Source organism: Brachyhypopomus gauderio, chromosome 18, assembly GCF_052324685.1.
Source record: "Brachyhypopomus gauderio isolate BG-103 chromosome 18, BGAUD_0.2, whole genome shotgun sequence".
Classification (NCBI taxonomy): domain Eukaryota; kingdom Metazoa; phylum Chordata; class Actinopteri; order Gymnotiformes; family Hypopomidae; genus Brachyhypopomus; species Brachyhypopomus gauderio.
Window position 1 is genome coordinate 3,621,617 of NC_135228.1, and position 15,345 is coordinate 3,636,961.

At 45.2% G+C, this 15,345-nt stretch overlaps 2 protein-coding genes across 2 annotated transcripts; both read right to left on the reverse strand.

The window, feature by feature from the left end:
- Positions 1 to 241: 241 nt before the first annotated feature.
- On the reverse strand, positions 242 to 6,341 carry cdc23 (CDC23 (cell division cycle 23, yeast, homolog)). Its single transcript, XM_076980281.1, has 16 exons — positions 6,187 to 6,341; positions 5,380 to 5,452; positions 5,154 to 5,291; positions 5,000 to 5,042; positions 4,626 to 4,731; positions 3,982 to 4,114; positions 3,331 to 3,508; positions 3,137 to 3,234; positions 2,750 to 2,831; positions 2,492 to 2,645; positions 2,239 to 2,358; positions 1,989 to 2,064; positions 1,841 to 1,902; positions 1,600 to 1,678; positions 1,230 to 1,349; positions 242 to 488 (listed from the first exon to the last, which is right to left on the reverse strand). The coding sequence occupies exons 1-16, from the start codon at positions 6,294 to 6,296 to the stop codon at positions 321 to 323; spliced, it is 1,740 nt and encodes a 579-aa protein (XP_076836396.1). The 5' UTR covers positions 6,297 to 6,341; the 3' UTR covers positions 242 to 320.
- Positions 6,342 to 7,549: 1,208 nt separating this feature from the next.
- LOC143482109 (UPF0461 protein C5orf24 homolog) lies at positions 7,550 to 15,173 on the reverse strand. Its single transcript, XM_076980372.1, has 3 exons — positions 14,955 to 15,173; positions 13,727 to 14,346; positions 7,550 to 9,615 (listed from the first exon to the last, which is right to left on the reverse strand). The coding sequence occupies exons 2-3, from the start codon at positions 14,344 to 14,346 to the stop codon at positions 9,390 to 9,392; spliced, it is 846 nt and encodes a 281-aa protein (XP_076836487.1). The 5' UTR covers positions 14,955 to 15,173; the 3' UTR covers positions 7,550 to 9,389.
- Between the last annotated feature and the right edge of the window lie 172 nt (positions 15,174 to 15,345).

Here is a 15,345-nt window from a genome sequence, read left to right on the forward strand (position 1 = left end):
GTGATTGAGGTTTAGTAAATCTCTAACCCCAAAGTAATCGGTGCCTGCAGCAAATGTTAAAGCCCAGCTGTACGTCTGTGTCCGAGCTGGGTCAGAGGGTGTTGGACACTCCACAAAACTAACAGTCTGCACAATGACCAATGTGCTATGGTGGTGAAGTAATAATACTGAATGTAGAAAATTATTGTAAATCCAAGTGTTACTAATCTGTCCAAATAATCTGGAGAATTTTAATTGTATACAAAATTCTTTTATTAAAAAAAACAAAAAACAAAAGAAAACGCACTCTCACAAAACTAACAGTGCACACATGGTTGGCGTTAGGGTGTGACGGAGGACAGGTCGAGAGGTGTCACTCTTCTGACGGGTGTGGTAGTGTTGGAGAGGGGGTTGAAGACACTGGGCAGGGACAGGTCTGCGGAGGACGACTCTCCCTGTTCTCGCACGGCCGAGATCTGCCTCAGCAGGGCCTTCCCCTCCTCTCGAGCCTACAGACACGGGGTAAGAAGACACGTAATTCAGCAGAACCCAAGGGACTGTTTCACTGCCCTGTGTTTGTACAGACATGTTTACACATGGACGTTACAGCACTGCCCTAAAGTCACTGGTCTGAGTGTGTTAAGGCGGTGTGCGGTGGAGACACTGGTCTGAGTGTGTTATGGCGGTGTGTGGAGGAGACACTGGTCTGAGTGTGTTATGGCGGTGTGCGGTGGAGACACTGGTCTGAGTGTGTTATGGCGGTGTGCGGTGGAGACACTGGTCTGAGTGTGTTATGGCGGTGTGCGGTGGAGACACTGGTCTGAGTGTGTTATGGCGGTGTGCGGTGGAGACACTGGTCTGAGTGTGTTATGGCGGTGTGCGGTGGAGACACTGGTCTGAGTGTGTTATGGCGGTGTGTGGAGGAGACACTGGTCTGAGTGTGTTATGGCGGTGTGCGGTGGAGACACTGGTCTGAGTGTGTTATGGCGGTGTGCGGTGGAGACACTGGTCCGAGTGTGTTATGGCGGTGTGCGGTGGAGACACTGGTCTGAGTGTGTTATGGTGGTGTGGTGGAGACACTGGTCTGAGTGTGTTAAGGCGGTGTGCGGTGGAGACACTGGTCTGAGTGTGTTATGGCGGTGTGCGGTGGAGACACTGGTCTGAGTGTGTTATGGCGGTGTGCGGTGGAGACACTGGTCCGAGTGTGTAATGGCGGTGTGCGGTGGAGACACTCTGAACCAGACACTCACGTCGTTGTAATCGCAGCAGCGCTGAGCACACAGCGAGGCCTCGTCGTACAGTTTGTTTTTGAAGTAGTACTGGCCCAGATAGCGCAGCGCTGTGCTCACTTCAGCATGCTCCAGCTGTTCCTGGGGGGCGGGCACACACACACACACACACACACACACACACACACACACACACACACACACACACACACACACACACACACACACACGTTTATAGTGTTCAGAAGGTTATAGTATATGATAGTATACACCAGTCACACTGTAGTCATAGTCAGTCTCTCTCTCTCTCTCTCTCTCTCACACACACACACACACACACACACACACACACACACACACACACACATATCACTACATTACACAGTCTTACCCCACAGGAGAAGATATCTTGGATGTAGATGATGTAACACTGGGCAGCGTCGTCCGATTCATTTAGCTGCTCGTGAAGTCTGCACACAGATTAACGCGATAGAAACAACACAAGAGCTTAAACACGCCACAGCACATTAAAGCTGGTTAGCGCAACACTAATCACACTACAAAACATTCAAGATTAGTGAGTGTTGTGTGTCAGGCAGCTCCACGACTGTTGGATGAAGATGTGCTCTTACTTGGCCAGTTTAAGAAGAGCCATTCTCTCCACATCACCCACGGAGTACGCTCGCCAGTAACACTGAGACACAAGAAGTACTGCTGATCACACAACTACAGCTTCAGACACACACACACCCACCCCTCCCTGTTTGCTGGGGTTCTGACCTTCTTGGCTTCCACTTGCTGGGAGAGCTTTTCATAGCATTCACCCAGAGCCACCAGCATACGCGAGTCATTCGGTCTGCAGAGGAAGACAAATAAAAAATAAACACAGACCGAAGGTAGGGTAGCATCTCTGCAAACACGAACACACAAACACGCAAACACTCTTCATGGAGACAGTAGCAGTGTAGTGTCTGGGGCATCTCTGAGGGGACCATCTGACAGGTGTGTGTTTGGGGCAGGTCTCACACACCTGAGCTGGTGAGCTTTCCTGTAGTAGTAGAGTGAGTAGAAGGGCATTTTGAGGATCTCGTAGGTCTGTCCAAGTCCATACCAGGCGCGGTAGTCTCGTTTGTTTACCTCGATGGCGTGTCTGAGAGACGCATGAAACGAGACCATCAGGACATACAGGTTTCACTTTAACACTTTGGACACTCACAAAACATGAGGACAGTGAGGTCAGCATGTAGCAGCCAGCTGTGGGAGGGTTCTGTTAGGGGGCGGACCTGTAGGCCTGGATGGCGGCCGAGGTGTTCTTCATCTCCATGTACTCGTGGCCCATGAGGGTCCAGGCCCCCAGGCAGCGGGGGTTCAGCTTCAGCGCCCGCTGGAAGTACAACGCCGCCTTCTCGTGCTGTGAGCGCAGGCTGTAGTAGTTCCCTACGCACGGAAACAGGGGGGGAGTCAGGTTCAGGGACCAATCACACAGCACACCTGCTCTCTGTACTGACCAATCACTGAGCAACTCCTCGTTCTGTACTCACCAATCACACAGCAGGTCTCCACTCTGTACTTGTCAATCTCCACTAGATTATGGGCCAAGTAGCTGAGCTCTGGCTTCATGCTCTGAGGGGGGGTTACACACCAGAAGACAGTTTCACCATCTCATATAGTAACACACAGCTGCTCAGTGAATCAATACAGCTAAAATCAAAGTGACCTTTAGGAAGGAATAATTAATTTACCTTAGACCCTTAGAGAAATTCAAGACTTTGAGCACAGGTAATAAAACATCGATCAATAAATAATTTTCCATCAATCAATTTCTCTCATATTATTGGGTCCCAATAATTATTTACTATACTGAGGGTTATACATATTGCAGACCAAATATCAGAAATAACAGGTCTACCAACAATTGATCGTCTCACCCTGACATACAGAAGGTTGGAGAAGGTATCCATGTTCTCGATGCGGAAAGGGTCTTGCTCCCGAAGTTCATTAAACAAATCTAAGGCCTGGTCAATATCTGGCAGAAACACATCAGCATGTCTTCATTGACTTCCCCGTTGAACAGAACTGAAGAAGCCCACATAAGCGGCTGCACGTTCGCTCAGTGACAGACCTCGTATGTTATGGTAAGCCACGGCGATCTGGGAGATGATGTAGGTGCTCTTGGTGAAGCCAGCCTCCATGAGACTCTGGTACTTCTGCAGAGCCTCTTTGATCATCTGGAGCTCAGTGTACATGTGCGCCATGAAGAAGTCTCGCACCCAGCAGTCTGGCAGGGACAGAGACTTCAGCTGTAGGGGGCGGGCAGAGGAAAGCCACTAATCAGGTTCCATTAGAAAACACCCATTCAGACTCAAGAGTGGAACGTTCTAGAAGCAGTGGGCAGTACCACTGAGCTGTACAAAGTCTATAAGCTTTCATTAAGGGTGGGGGGACAAAACAGACAATATCTCCATAAAGTAACTACCCTTTATCTCTACAGTGAGCATCTCCTAAAGCGTGTATGTGTCCAGGGCACTCAAAAGGCTAACAAAATAAATTTTCTATAGATCTCAATAACCATGAGACTAAAAGCTAAAGCTAAAGCACTTAGCATCCTAACTTTGTGTTTATTCCTGAACAGTAGAGAGACCCAGCGCACACGTCACGACCTGAAGCTGAAGAGACCCACTCTCTTACTAGACAGGCATTTCTGATTAACCTTCTGTGGACGTTTCACTTCAGAACATCACACAGCGTGATGAGAGCCTCTCTGAACATTTACCATTTCAGTGTTGGTGATGAGGTTACACAGTTCTAGCCACGCCCCCCAGTGGAGCGGAAGAGCGTGTGTGGCAGCTACGAAGATGTTCACCGCCTCCTTCAGCAAGTCCAGCTTCCGCAGAACCACACCGTACCTGAGGGGCAGAGACGAGGAGTTAGCATTGTCCCCAGGTGTAGGCAAACAAGCTCATGGTGTGGTACAGTATGTGATTGTGTGTTTGTGTGTGTGTGTGCGCTGTACAGGTAGAGGGTGAATCTGTCCAGCTCTCCTGTGCTGTGTGTGTGTTAGCTAAAGAGATAGAGGGTGAATCTGTCCAGATCTCCTACACTGTGTGTATGTGAGGTGTGCGCGCGCTGTACAAATAAAGGGTGAATCTGTCCAGCTCTCTTGTGCTGTGTTAGCTAAAAGGTAGAGGGTGAATCCATCCAGCTCTCCTGCACTGTGTGTGTGTGTGTGTGTGTGTGTGTGTGTGTGTGTGTGTGTGTGTGTGTGTGTGTGGTGTGAGGTGTGTGTGTGAGGTGTGTGTGCGCGTGTGTGAGGTGTGTGTGCGCGTGTGTGTGTGTTACAGGTAAAGGGTGAATCCATCCAGCTCTCCTGCACTGTGAGTGTGTGTGTGTATGTGTGTGTGATTGTGTGTGTGTTACAGGTAAAGGGTGAATCCATCCAGCTCTCCTGCACTGTGCTTCTTGCTGAGTTCCACCCGTAGCTCCCGCAGTGCCTCGTTACGGACCTGCCCCTTCTCTAGAGGACCTGCACCAACCACACCACAGACCCATGAGCACCACAGCACGCTCACAGTAACGGAGAACCACCCCCCCCAAGCCCCCCCCCCCCCCCCCCCCCCCCCTATCTGCAAGCACACCAACAAACAAAATCTTGCAGGAGGTGGTCAGTATTTGCATTAGTCCTGAAACTACTAACCTTGTTCATTTAACATTTTGCACTGCACACATTTCTACGTTTTTCTCAGTGTGCTGGAGCAGGACTAAAGTGAATCAGAACCAAACGGGGATCTTACCCAGGCTGTCAACCGTCTCGTCATCCTTCTTTTTCTCTCCCGACTAAAACGTGGGAGAAATAAGACGTGAACGGTCAGCATTCCAGAAGACGGCGACGCTCCAGCTACGTGAACAAGCCGAACATTTTAAAATACGCAAACAGCGTCTTCTCACCAAGTATCGCGAGTACATGTACAGGAAGTAGGCCTTCTGACTGCGACAGCCCCGCAGGAAGTAGGCGGCCCGGTCGTACTCCTTCAGGTCAAAATACGACTTGGCCAAGCAGAGGGCGTCCAGATCCACAGCGTCCTCCTGCACCAAGAAACACAGCCAAGACCACGGTCAATCTCCCATGTCCAGTCCCGGCCCAGCACAAGCTTGTCCTCAGTGACAGACTGACCTCAGCGAGCGGGGGAGGTGAGGGGAGGTCGTCTAGAGGGAGGTGAGGTAAGGAGAAAGCCAACTCCGACGCCCTGTAGGAAACAGCAAAGGTAGCTTAGGCTACAGGCTGGAGAAGGAACCATCAGTTCTCTCAGGATGAACAGGAAGTGTCTTGGCAATGGGGCAAACTGGCAGAACGTCCCTCTGCTAGATCCACACCCCACGTCTCAACTGCAAGTTTTATGTTGTGGGATCCTGGAACTGTGATGTCAGTAGGAGTGACATATTTTACAGCATGATTCCTGAAGACCATTGGTCTACACAGAAATGTCCTTCAAAAACAGAAGGAACTGGCATCATGTTTGAAGTGCCAGAAATAAAGGTCACACATTTGTCAAAGTTCATAAGGACATTTTAAACTTATTATAAAATCCAAGCAGAAAAAGAATAACATCAGTCAACAGTGTCAAATCTCACATTTTCACTACAATAGCTATCTATCACCTTCAGAAGCTGGTGCAGAAAGCAAACCCAGTACCTGTTAACGTCTAACGAGCTCTTCTTAATACATCTTTGATTACAGCATTTGTAGTTGTGTTTTCATTAGTAGCTGGCGAATCTGATCTAATGTAAGTGTAATGTGTCTCATACAGCGCTGAAGTGGACCTGCCCGTCTGGAGGCGTCCAGCTGCTCCACACAGACTTCACCCACAGCAGCAAAGAGGACAGCAGGCAGGGTCGGGCAGCTCGCCGCCTCCCTGCACCAGCACCATGCCGCACCGCACCGTCCACGGACCGTGTTTGCGCTAACGGGCTCAACACTCACCATTTGACGCTGTGTACGAGTCCCCTCTCCTTACACTGCGCTATCACCGAGATCAGCTGCTTCTTGATCTGCGCCAAGTCCCCGAACTCGCCGCTCAGAGTCGCCGCCATGTTTGGCGCGTTTTCATTGCGTCACCTAGACGTCGCAAACGGGGGCAGGTCTGCCTGTACTAATGCCCAGTAGGGCAAACGGGGGCAGGTCTGCCTGTACTAATGCCCTGTAGGGGAAACGGGGGCAGGTCTGCCTGTACTAATGCCCTCCCGGGTAAACGGGGCCAGGTCTGCCTGTACTAATGCCCTGTAGGGCAAACGGGGGCAGGTCTGTTTCTGTTTATTATGGGACATTTGCTGAATCGCATATTCATGGACAGACAAATAATAATCTCAAAAACTTTATGAATTAAAGTTTGTAGCTACAGGGAATGTTGGCTTCTTGTAGCTGCTTGGTGATAAACATTAGACCAAGAGAATGCTTCACTTAAAAATTAAACATGTAAAAAACTAAACGTAAAAAACATGTTGATGTAAAAATCAAAGACACTGAAAATCATTTACACAAATGAATAGTAGTGTTGTTTCTAAAGTACATTTACAGAATCTTCAGTGCTTTCTGACATTCATCATGTGTAACCTATGAAATGTGATGCAGTACCTGGTCAGTTGTATTAATCCTGTCACTTTATTAGCTGGTCCATGCAGATGACCCGAAGCGTCTCATCATATGATGTGGCCTGTAGAGTTACTGGTTAGCCCGTGTCTCTGTGTCAGCAGGGAGAGAGGACGTGAACTGCCCTATCACACAATACGGCTTGTCTTGTTGATGCCCTAGCCACAGACTACAGGCACCTGCCTCGAAACTGGACCCTGGTCCTAGCAACACAGTCCAGCTCTGGACTTTGAAGCAATAACTTCAGTAGTGGGGCTCTGTGACCACTACTGTTATTTACATAAACACAAACACATTTACATAAATGTCAATTGCAGAATATTGAAGAGATATTGACATCATAAATCATACCAGGACCTGGGCAGTTGGCAAGCTGCATTGCTCACAGCCAAAGTACCTATGTTTAGATTAAAGCTGATCATAAAATGTGAAGTGTTAGCATATAGACTGTTTTACTTACTGAAAAAAGCAAAGGACATCATTAATGTGTTAGCTCAGGGACGATACACTGCAAAAGTACAATGTACATGCACATTGTTGAGAAACCTGGACAAACTTTCCAATTATAAATGACAAAAAATAAGCTTTCTGTATAGCTGGCACAGTAGGGTGTATTAAAAACCTACACAGTATTTTGACTCTTTATTACAGATTAGAAGCATCACAGTCCTTGGGGGGGGGGGGGGGGGGGGGGGGTACACACAAATCTGAGGTAAATGTATTTTTCTATTAACCAGTTCGGTACACACATATCTGAGGTAAATAGGTTTTTCTGTGAAAATTATGTGCACTGTGCATCTGAGGTAAATAGTATTTCCCCTCTGTTGAGGTATTATTTCTTTAGCATCTTATAGTTAGGTTTCATGTTAGAAATGAATAGGCCTAATAACTGTAAATTAAACCTACATACACAATGTTTTGGGACCTAATTAATGAACAACAAATGGATATTTAAATGAAAGGAATGAATATGTGATATGAATGTATACCTATGTGACATGGAGACCGGAGAGGAAACCTAACACAATCCAGTCTTACGTAGGAATAATGAGCAGTATGGTTCATACCATGGTTGGCAGTTCTGATTCAGAAGTCTGTAAAGAAGTCAAGCTTAAAAATATCAATTAGGCCCTAGTGTGTGTAGTGATTCAAACATCCAGGACTAAATGGGGTTTAGCATTTTATTTGAATAACTAGGTCCTAATGTGTGTGTAGTGATTCATTTGTTCAAACAGACAGCATGCTGGTTGGTATGGACAATGGGACCTGTAGTTAAACTGATATGGTACAGTCTTAAAGCTGCAGTCTGTAAAATGTTCTTGTTTAATTTAAGTAATAAAACAACCAAAACAATTTACAACACTGTAAAACTCATCGTAAAAACAATAAGTAATTGTCCAAAATTTCGTTCAATGACTCTTCATTTTCTGGGTTAAATGTCCCGTAATTAACATACAAAATGGTGAAATCATCAAATAAACAATTCTGAATGGCTCATGAAGATGCTTTCAGAGGTGATGCTTATTTTGTTATAATGCAACATTGATACATCCTGCACAGCATTATATCAAAGCAAACATTAATTAATTTATTCATATATTCATATATTTATATATCTGTACGCCCAAAGATGAAACCTATGGGCAGAAGTCAAATGTGAATTGACCAGACTCTCAAAACAACACATTCACATCAGACCGGAGCCCAAATCTCATCTGAGGATGGGACCAGTCCTCTAAAACAAAGAAAAAACTGTGGATATTACTTCATTCAATCACATTACATTCTGAAATAATAATAATTAAAAAAAGATTATTGTAATGTCTGCTACCTTTCTAGTATAACTACATACCAATCACAACACAAGACTATATACCTTGGGTGACCACTGAAAAAGATATGAAAATAAACAAGGCTTTGGTAGTATGTGCCTTAGTTACTGTACTGTGTTTCCAGTCTTGGAGAATGTAACTCTGAGCACAGAGCAGTGTGTACTAAAAGTTATGGAGTCACTTATATCATCTGTGAACCGGGCAGATTTTATAAAATTCTTTGGTGGGGTGATGGCACATTACCGAATAGTAAACTGCTGAGAATAAACTGCATCAGTATAACTACCATGTCATTGTCATGCAGTAGTCACAAACATTAACAATAACTGCTTACCACAGAGAAAGTCTGCAACAAACACCACTGTGACTCCAATATAAAATAAAGCTTTCATGTTCCAATGTCAAATGTTAAGGGTATGCGATAAAAATATAGGTAAGAATGAAGGGGAAATTGTTGAAATACGTTATTACCCCCTCAGAAGTGAACCTACAACCGTTGGTGCTGGTTATCATCATCTAACCGTCTAGAAAGGTCTTATGCATTAGGGATGACATTATCTGGGAGCCCAACAATATTTTCCAAATAAGGTAATAAAAAACAAACCAACAAAAAAGACCAGGACGCAGTATTAAAACACTGGTGCGTCACATTTCTCTGTCCCGTCTGCTTCTACGTTGAAAAAGTTCCTGTCTGAAATCCCAGGTTTATGAATACGGTGGTACTGAAGCGTGTAAGGGCAAAGCCCCAACGCTGTCCGATTGTCTGTCGGCCCGGCAGAGGTCTGGCTGAGCGCACGCTCCGGACGACACCATGTTGCTCGGCGCTGCCGTTGCTATGGAGCTCGGGGGCGACGTTTTTTGACTTCGTGCAGAGGGAAACCCACCGACCAGGAACTGAGGAACTGAGGAAGCTAATGCCAGTTTTGGTGTCCTACACATAAACACAAAAGAACACACAAAATAAATGAGTCATGTCTTCTGACTAATTATATTAAACATTAATGAAACATTCACTATAAATCAATCTATAGGGTTCTAGCTGTCTAAGTGAATTTATAGGTTACTAGCTGTCTAACTGAATCTATACGCTACTAGCTGTGTAACTGAATCTATAGGTAACATACTGTCTAACTGAATCTATAGGCTACGAGCAGTCTAACTGAATCTGTAGGCTACTAGCTGTATAGCTGAGTTGTAAAAACAATCCTTCCTTCACACGACTTCAGGACTGCAGTCATCTGATAATACAGCGTCTACCTTTAAGGCTCTTAAATAGGGGGTGGGAACATGTTTCTCACAGTGACAGCTTGGATAACTATGCTTGTGTGGGCCTATTTAAAAAGCAAGACATTAAAAATGACCATTTACACAGGCCAACAACCATTTTGATTCCTACAAAAAAATAACAACAACAAAAAAAACCCTTCACTTAATGTTTTGTTGCACATTAAGTCCAATGGTTTTCAGAATGTCTACATCACCCATAGTTCTTTCTTTTCTGTTCTGGTATGTATGCTTATATGTCTTTATGTATAGTATAGAAATATGGTACCTAAGGAAGTAGATCACCTGTGAACTACTGTCGGACACTGGGACTACTGTTGGTCTCTGTAGAGACCATTTATAGGCATAAATCATACATTCTACATTTTAGAAGTTGGTTCATAATTTAAATGTAATAACTTAAATTATTTAAATTTATGAATATGTAATTTATAATTAATGTGGAATTTAATTGCCCAAATCACTGCTAAACCATATGTGATAGAAAAAGTCTAAAAACAAATTTGAATTCAGTGCAGAATGTACCATAAGGATAGTTTGGGGTGCAAAAAAATATCACATTTCTGTTGCCCAGTGAATTTTCTAATAGCTAATATTCATCCATCCATCCATTTTTGGGATGGGTCCAGGTTCGTGGGCAGTAGCCTAAGCAACGAGGTCCAGGTTTCCCTCTCCCCAGTCAGCTTTTCTAGCTCTTCTGGGGGGATACCGAGGCGTTCCCAGGACAGCCGAGAGGTATAATCTCTCCAGCGTGTCCTGGGTTTTCCCCGGGGTCTCCTCCCAGTTGGACATGTCTGGAGCATCTCACCAGGGAGAGACACAGGTGGCATCCAGACCAGATGCCCGAATCATCTCAACTGGCTCCTCTCTACTTAGAGGAGCAGCGACTCTACTCCGAGTGTCTCCCAGATGACCGTGCTCCGTACCTTATCTCCAAGAGAGAGCCCGGACACCCTGCGGAGAAAACTCATTCGAATACAAGCGCATAATAGCTAATATGTACAATGTAAATACAACCCATCTGCTTTTCTTAGCAACAGCTCATAGCTACCGTTGCCATGCAGAAAACTACAGTCTTTACTGTCACCGTCACTCTGGACGAAAGCACCTGCTAAATGTTTCACGTGTGCAAATATGATATGCCTGGCCAATCAAATCATCAGCAGAGGTCACATGGTCCGCAGGCCTTAAACAATACATGCAACTTCAGGATGTAGTACTAACACTTGATAACGTATGCAACAAAGTGGCGTGTTAAAAATGCAGCGTTTGACAGCTGATGCTTCTATTTCTGGTGTGCAAGACCTTTTTCAAACATGCTGACGTACATGGCAACAGCAGTGTGCATAAATCTGCATAGCTTGAGGATATGAGCCACATATGTGAAAATGGGACTCACTACTGCATATAAAACTACTGCATATATAAAACCACTGAATATATAAAGTACAAGCAGATGAAATGAGACTGATTTTCATATTGTGACTTTCAATGTTTTCTAATAACAGTCATAAATTACATATTGATAATTTTTTATTATTATTAATTTAAATTTAAATAGTGAACACTAATCTAATACATAACATTTATCATTAGTATAGCTTATTTTTTATTATTAATATTGTTATTGTTATTTCTACTATTACTGTTCAGAAAAAAAACCTACATTATGTGTATATGGTGTGCAGTCTTGGAGATCATATACAGCTGTGTTACAGGGATTTAAAATTCTATACTTTGATAAGACTTAGAATGAAATGACTAAAATGGGTTTTACTGCCAAACACTGCAACTGTCATTTACAGTATAAACGACATTTATTAAAAGAGAATCTTTGAATGCCTATTTCTGTTCAGGTAAATAGACAGGGTGGGGGTTAGTCATGTCTACAATTACTGTAATTTTGAAGGGGGGAGGGCAGGCATTTCTACAGTGAGTAAACAGGCAAAAGTGGGGGTTAGTCATGTATACAGTGGGGAAATAGACAGAAGTGGGGGTTAGTCATGTCTATTGTGGGTAAATAGGCAGAAGTGGGGGTTAGTCATGTCTATTGTGGGTAAATAGGCAGAAGTGGGGGTTAGTCATGTCTATTGTGGGTAAATAGGCAGAAGTGGGGGTTAGTCATGTCTATTGTGGGTAAATAGGCAGAAGTGGGGGTTAGTCATGTCTATTGTGGGTAAATAGGCAGAAGTGGGGGTTAGTCATGTATACAGTGGGGAAATAGACAGAAGTGGGGGTTAGTTATGTCTATTGTGGGGAAATAGACAGAAGTGGGGGTTAGTCATGTATACAGTGGGGAAATAGACAGAAGTGGGGGTTAGTTATGTCTATTGTGGGGAAATAGACAGAAGTGGGGGTTAGTCATGTATACAGTGGGGAAATAGACAGAAGTGGGGGTTAGTCATGTATACAGTGGGGAAATAGACAGAAGTGGGGGTTAGTCATGTCTATTGTGGGTAAATAGGCAGAAGTGGGGGTTAGTCATGTATACAGTGGGGAAATAGACAGAAGTGGGGGTTAGTCATGTATACAGTGGGGAAATAGACAGAAGTGGGGGTTAGTCATGTATACAGTGGGGAAATAGACAGAAGTGGGGGTTAGTCATGTCTATTGTGGGTAAATAGGCAGAAGTGGGGGTTAGTCATGTATACAGTGGGGAAATAGACAGAAGTGGGGGTTAGTTATGTCTATTGTGGGGAAATAGACAGAAGTGGGGGCTAGTCATGTATACAGTGGGAAAATAGACAGAAGTGGGGGTTAGTTATGTCTATTGTGGGGAAATAGACAGAAGTGGGGGTTAGTCATGTATACAGTGGGGAAATAGACAGAAGTGGGGGTTAGTCATGTATACAGTGGGTAAACAGGCATAAGTGGGGGTTAGTCATGTATAGTATACATGACTAACCCCCACTTCTGTCTATTTCCCTACTGTATACATGACTAACCCCCACTTCTGTCTATTTCCCCACTGTATACATGACTAACCCCCACTTCTGTCTATAGGTAGGGAATAGGTCTATAGGTCATGTCTACAGTAGGGAAATAGACAGAAGTGGGGGTTAGTCATGTATACAGTGGGGTAATAGACAGAAGTGGGGGTTAGTCATGTATACAGTGGGGTAATAGATGGGGTGTGGATTAGTCAGATCTACACTGGGAAATTCCACACATTTAACTATGTCTATTGGGGGACAAAATATAATTAAAATTTTAAGAAAACCGCCTGAAACATTAACAGCACTGAGCATAAATATATTATTAAGGCAAAATAGAGATTAAGGCCAATTTCCCAGACCCAGATTATGTCTAAACCTACACCAAAATCTATGCCTATTTTAGACAAAAAAAAAGACAAAACCCATGTCCTGAAATCCAGTGCTAGTCTAAACTTAATATGTGTCCTGCAAACCAGCCCTAAACCGCAAATTTAGCTTAGCCTGGGTTTACACTTAATCTGGGTTTGGGATTCTGGGATTCTAGCTGTTAAACTGGAAACATTGTACACCAAGTAAAGGAGAGGATACAAGATGAGAGGACATGAGAGGAGAGGAGAGGAGGAGAGGACATGAGATGAGAGGAGGAGAGGAGAAGAGAGGAGGAGATGAGAGGAGGAGAGGAGAAGAGAGGAGGAGATGAGAGGAGAGGAGAGGAGAGGAGGAGATGAGAGGAGGAGAGGAGAAGAGAGGAGGAGATGAGAGGAGGAGAGGAGAAGAGAGGAGGAGATGAGAGGAGAGGAGAGGAGAGGAGGAGAGATTTACTCATTGGCCTGCTGCTCCTTGGCGTTGGCGTCTCCTGCTTTGTGCATGGCGCTGTACGGAAACGCTGCCCCTGTGCATGTTCCATAAGCGAGCTTGTTGAGGCGAGACAGAGCCTTGATGCTGCCCGGGGGGCGGCCCGGGCTCACCTTGTACCCCGCCGCCTTGGTGGTGCCCAGGGGTCGCCCGGGGCTGGTTTTGAACCCCGCCGCCCTGGTGGTGCCCAGCGGCCTGCCGCTGCTCGTCCGGTACCCGGCGGACTTGGTGGTCCCCGCCGGACGGCCACGCTTGCCCGACCTGCCCGTCGCTTTCTTCTTCTTGGAGTCCTCGGGTTTGTCGCTTGCTTTGAGGTTCTGTCGTGTGGGGGCTCTGCCTGAAGCCCGGGGCAGGACAGGGGCCATCTGCCTCTGGCACGGGGCAGGTTTGGGGCCCTGGGAGGGAGCCGAGAGGTGGCTAAGAGACATCTGTAGGGAGGCTGGTGGGGGCGAGGGGGGGTAGAACTTGTTTGCGGGCGTGGAACATAGATCGAAGTGTGCAACCGGACGCCGGCCATCCTCAGCTAAACACAGGGGCTTTCCACTCATACAGTAATCATTACTACTGCTACCAACCTGCCGCAGCATCTGTGAAATTCACACACACACACACACACACACACAGTGCACAGTTCCATATGTTAGAGGAATTTGTATTTCAGAACAGCTCATCTTTTCACTTTACTCTCTATTTTGTATAGTACCTAGCTACGAGGCACTACTACTATTTGTTAATGTCTTCACTAAAGCACGTGCTTTTCCCAAGCCTTTGTGCCTCTTAATATTGTATAATATAAGGTGTATTCCGTAAAACAAACCGATCGTTTGCAAAGAGTGAGGAACGGAAAACAGAAAATGTGTGGACTGTCCATAATGATACGAGCTACAGCAATATATCCATGGACTCTAAACATGTAAGCATAGGTCGTGTCCATTAAAACAGCGCTGTAAGGTCTGCTATAAATCCCTAAGATATGTTTATGTGTAACATGTTTAAGATCGCAGCCCTGTACAACTCCAGCCTGGCTCGTACCGGAATGTCACCGTTGATCACAAAACAAAGAGTTTCTTTGTTACCGTTATAAAACCGCTGATACAATCACCCATCCGACTGTCAACTCGCAGAAGTGCATTTGTAAAGATGCAACTAACATTTCGGCGCATGAAACTGAAGACAAAGCAACATATCACCGTACCTTGATAGCTGTTAACGGAACGCAAAGGGTTAAACGCCAGAAACACGTCCCATCCTCCAAACTACAGTTTATTATACAGTTTATACACAGACGAACCGCTCTCCTGAATGCACTTGCGACCTATGGGGTGTTGCATGAAGCCCAATACCGGTCTGTTTTGTTTCGAAATTATTTCTGTCCAACCCGTGTGGGTTTAGATGAGAAAGGCAGCCATTTTCATTAAAAATTAATAAGTCAAGTGAGTCTGAGCATGCGCAGATCGTGGAAATAAAAGTGCTGCTTCTGCGACGTCGAAGAGCCTGATTAGCCATTACGGTCTAATTAATTTCAGTTTTTCAAGTCAGTTTTACAAGACGAGAAAACCCGAAAGGTTCGTGGACCGAAACAGCAT

Coding starts and splice junctions, on each gene's coding strand:
- cdc23 (XM_076980281.1), bottom strand. CDS start 6,296: ATGGCGGCGACTCTGAGCGGCGAGTTCGGGGACTTGGCGCAGATCAAG. Junction 4,732..4,999: donor CGAGACGGTTGACAGCCTGG/GTAAGATCCCCG, acceptor TGGTTGGTGCAG/GTCCTCTAGAGAAGGGGCAG. Junction 1,350..1,599: donor AAGATATCTTCTCCTGTGGG/GTAAGACTGTGT, acceptor CCCGCCCCCCAG/GAACAGCTGGAGCATGCTGA.
- LOC143482109 (XM_076980372.1), bottom strand. CDS start 14,346: ATGCTGCGGCAGGTTGGTAGCAGTAGTAATGATTACTGTATGAGTGGA. Junction 9,616..13,726: donor AAGGAGCAGCAGGCCAATGA/GTAAATCTCTCC, acceptor GTTTATGTGTAG/GACACCAAAACTGGCATTAG.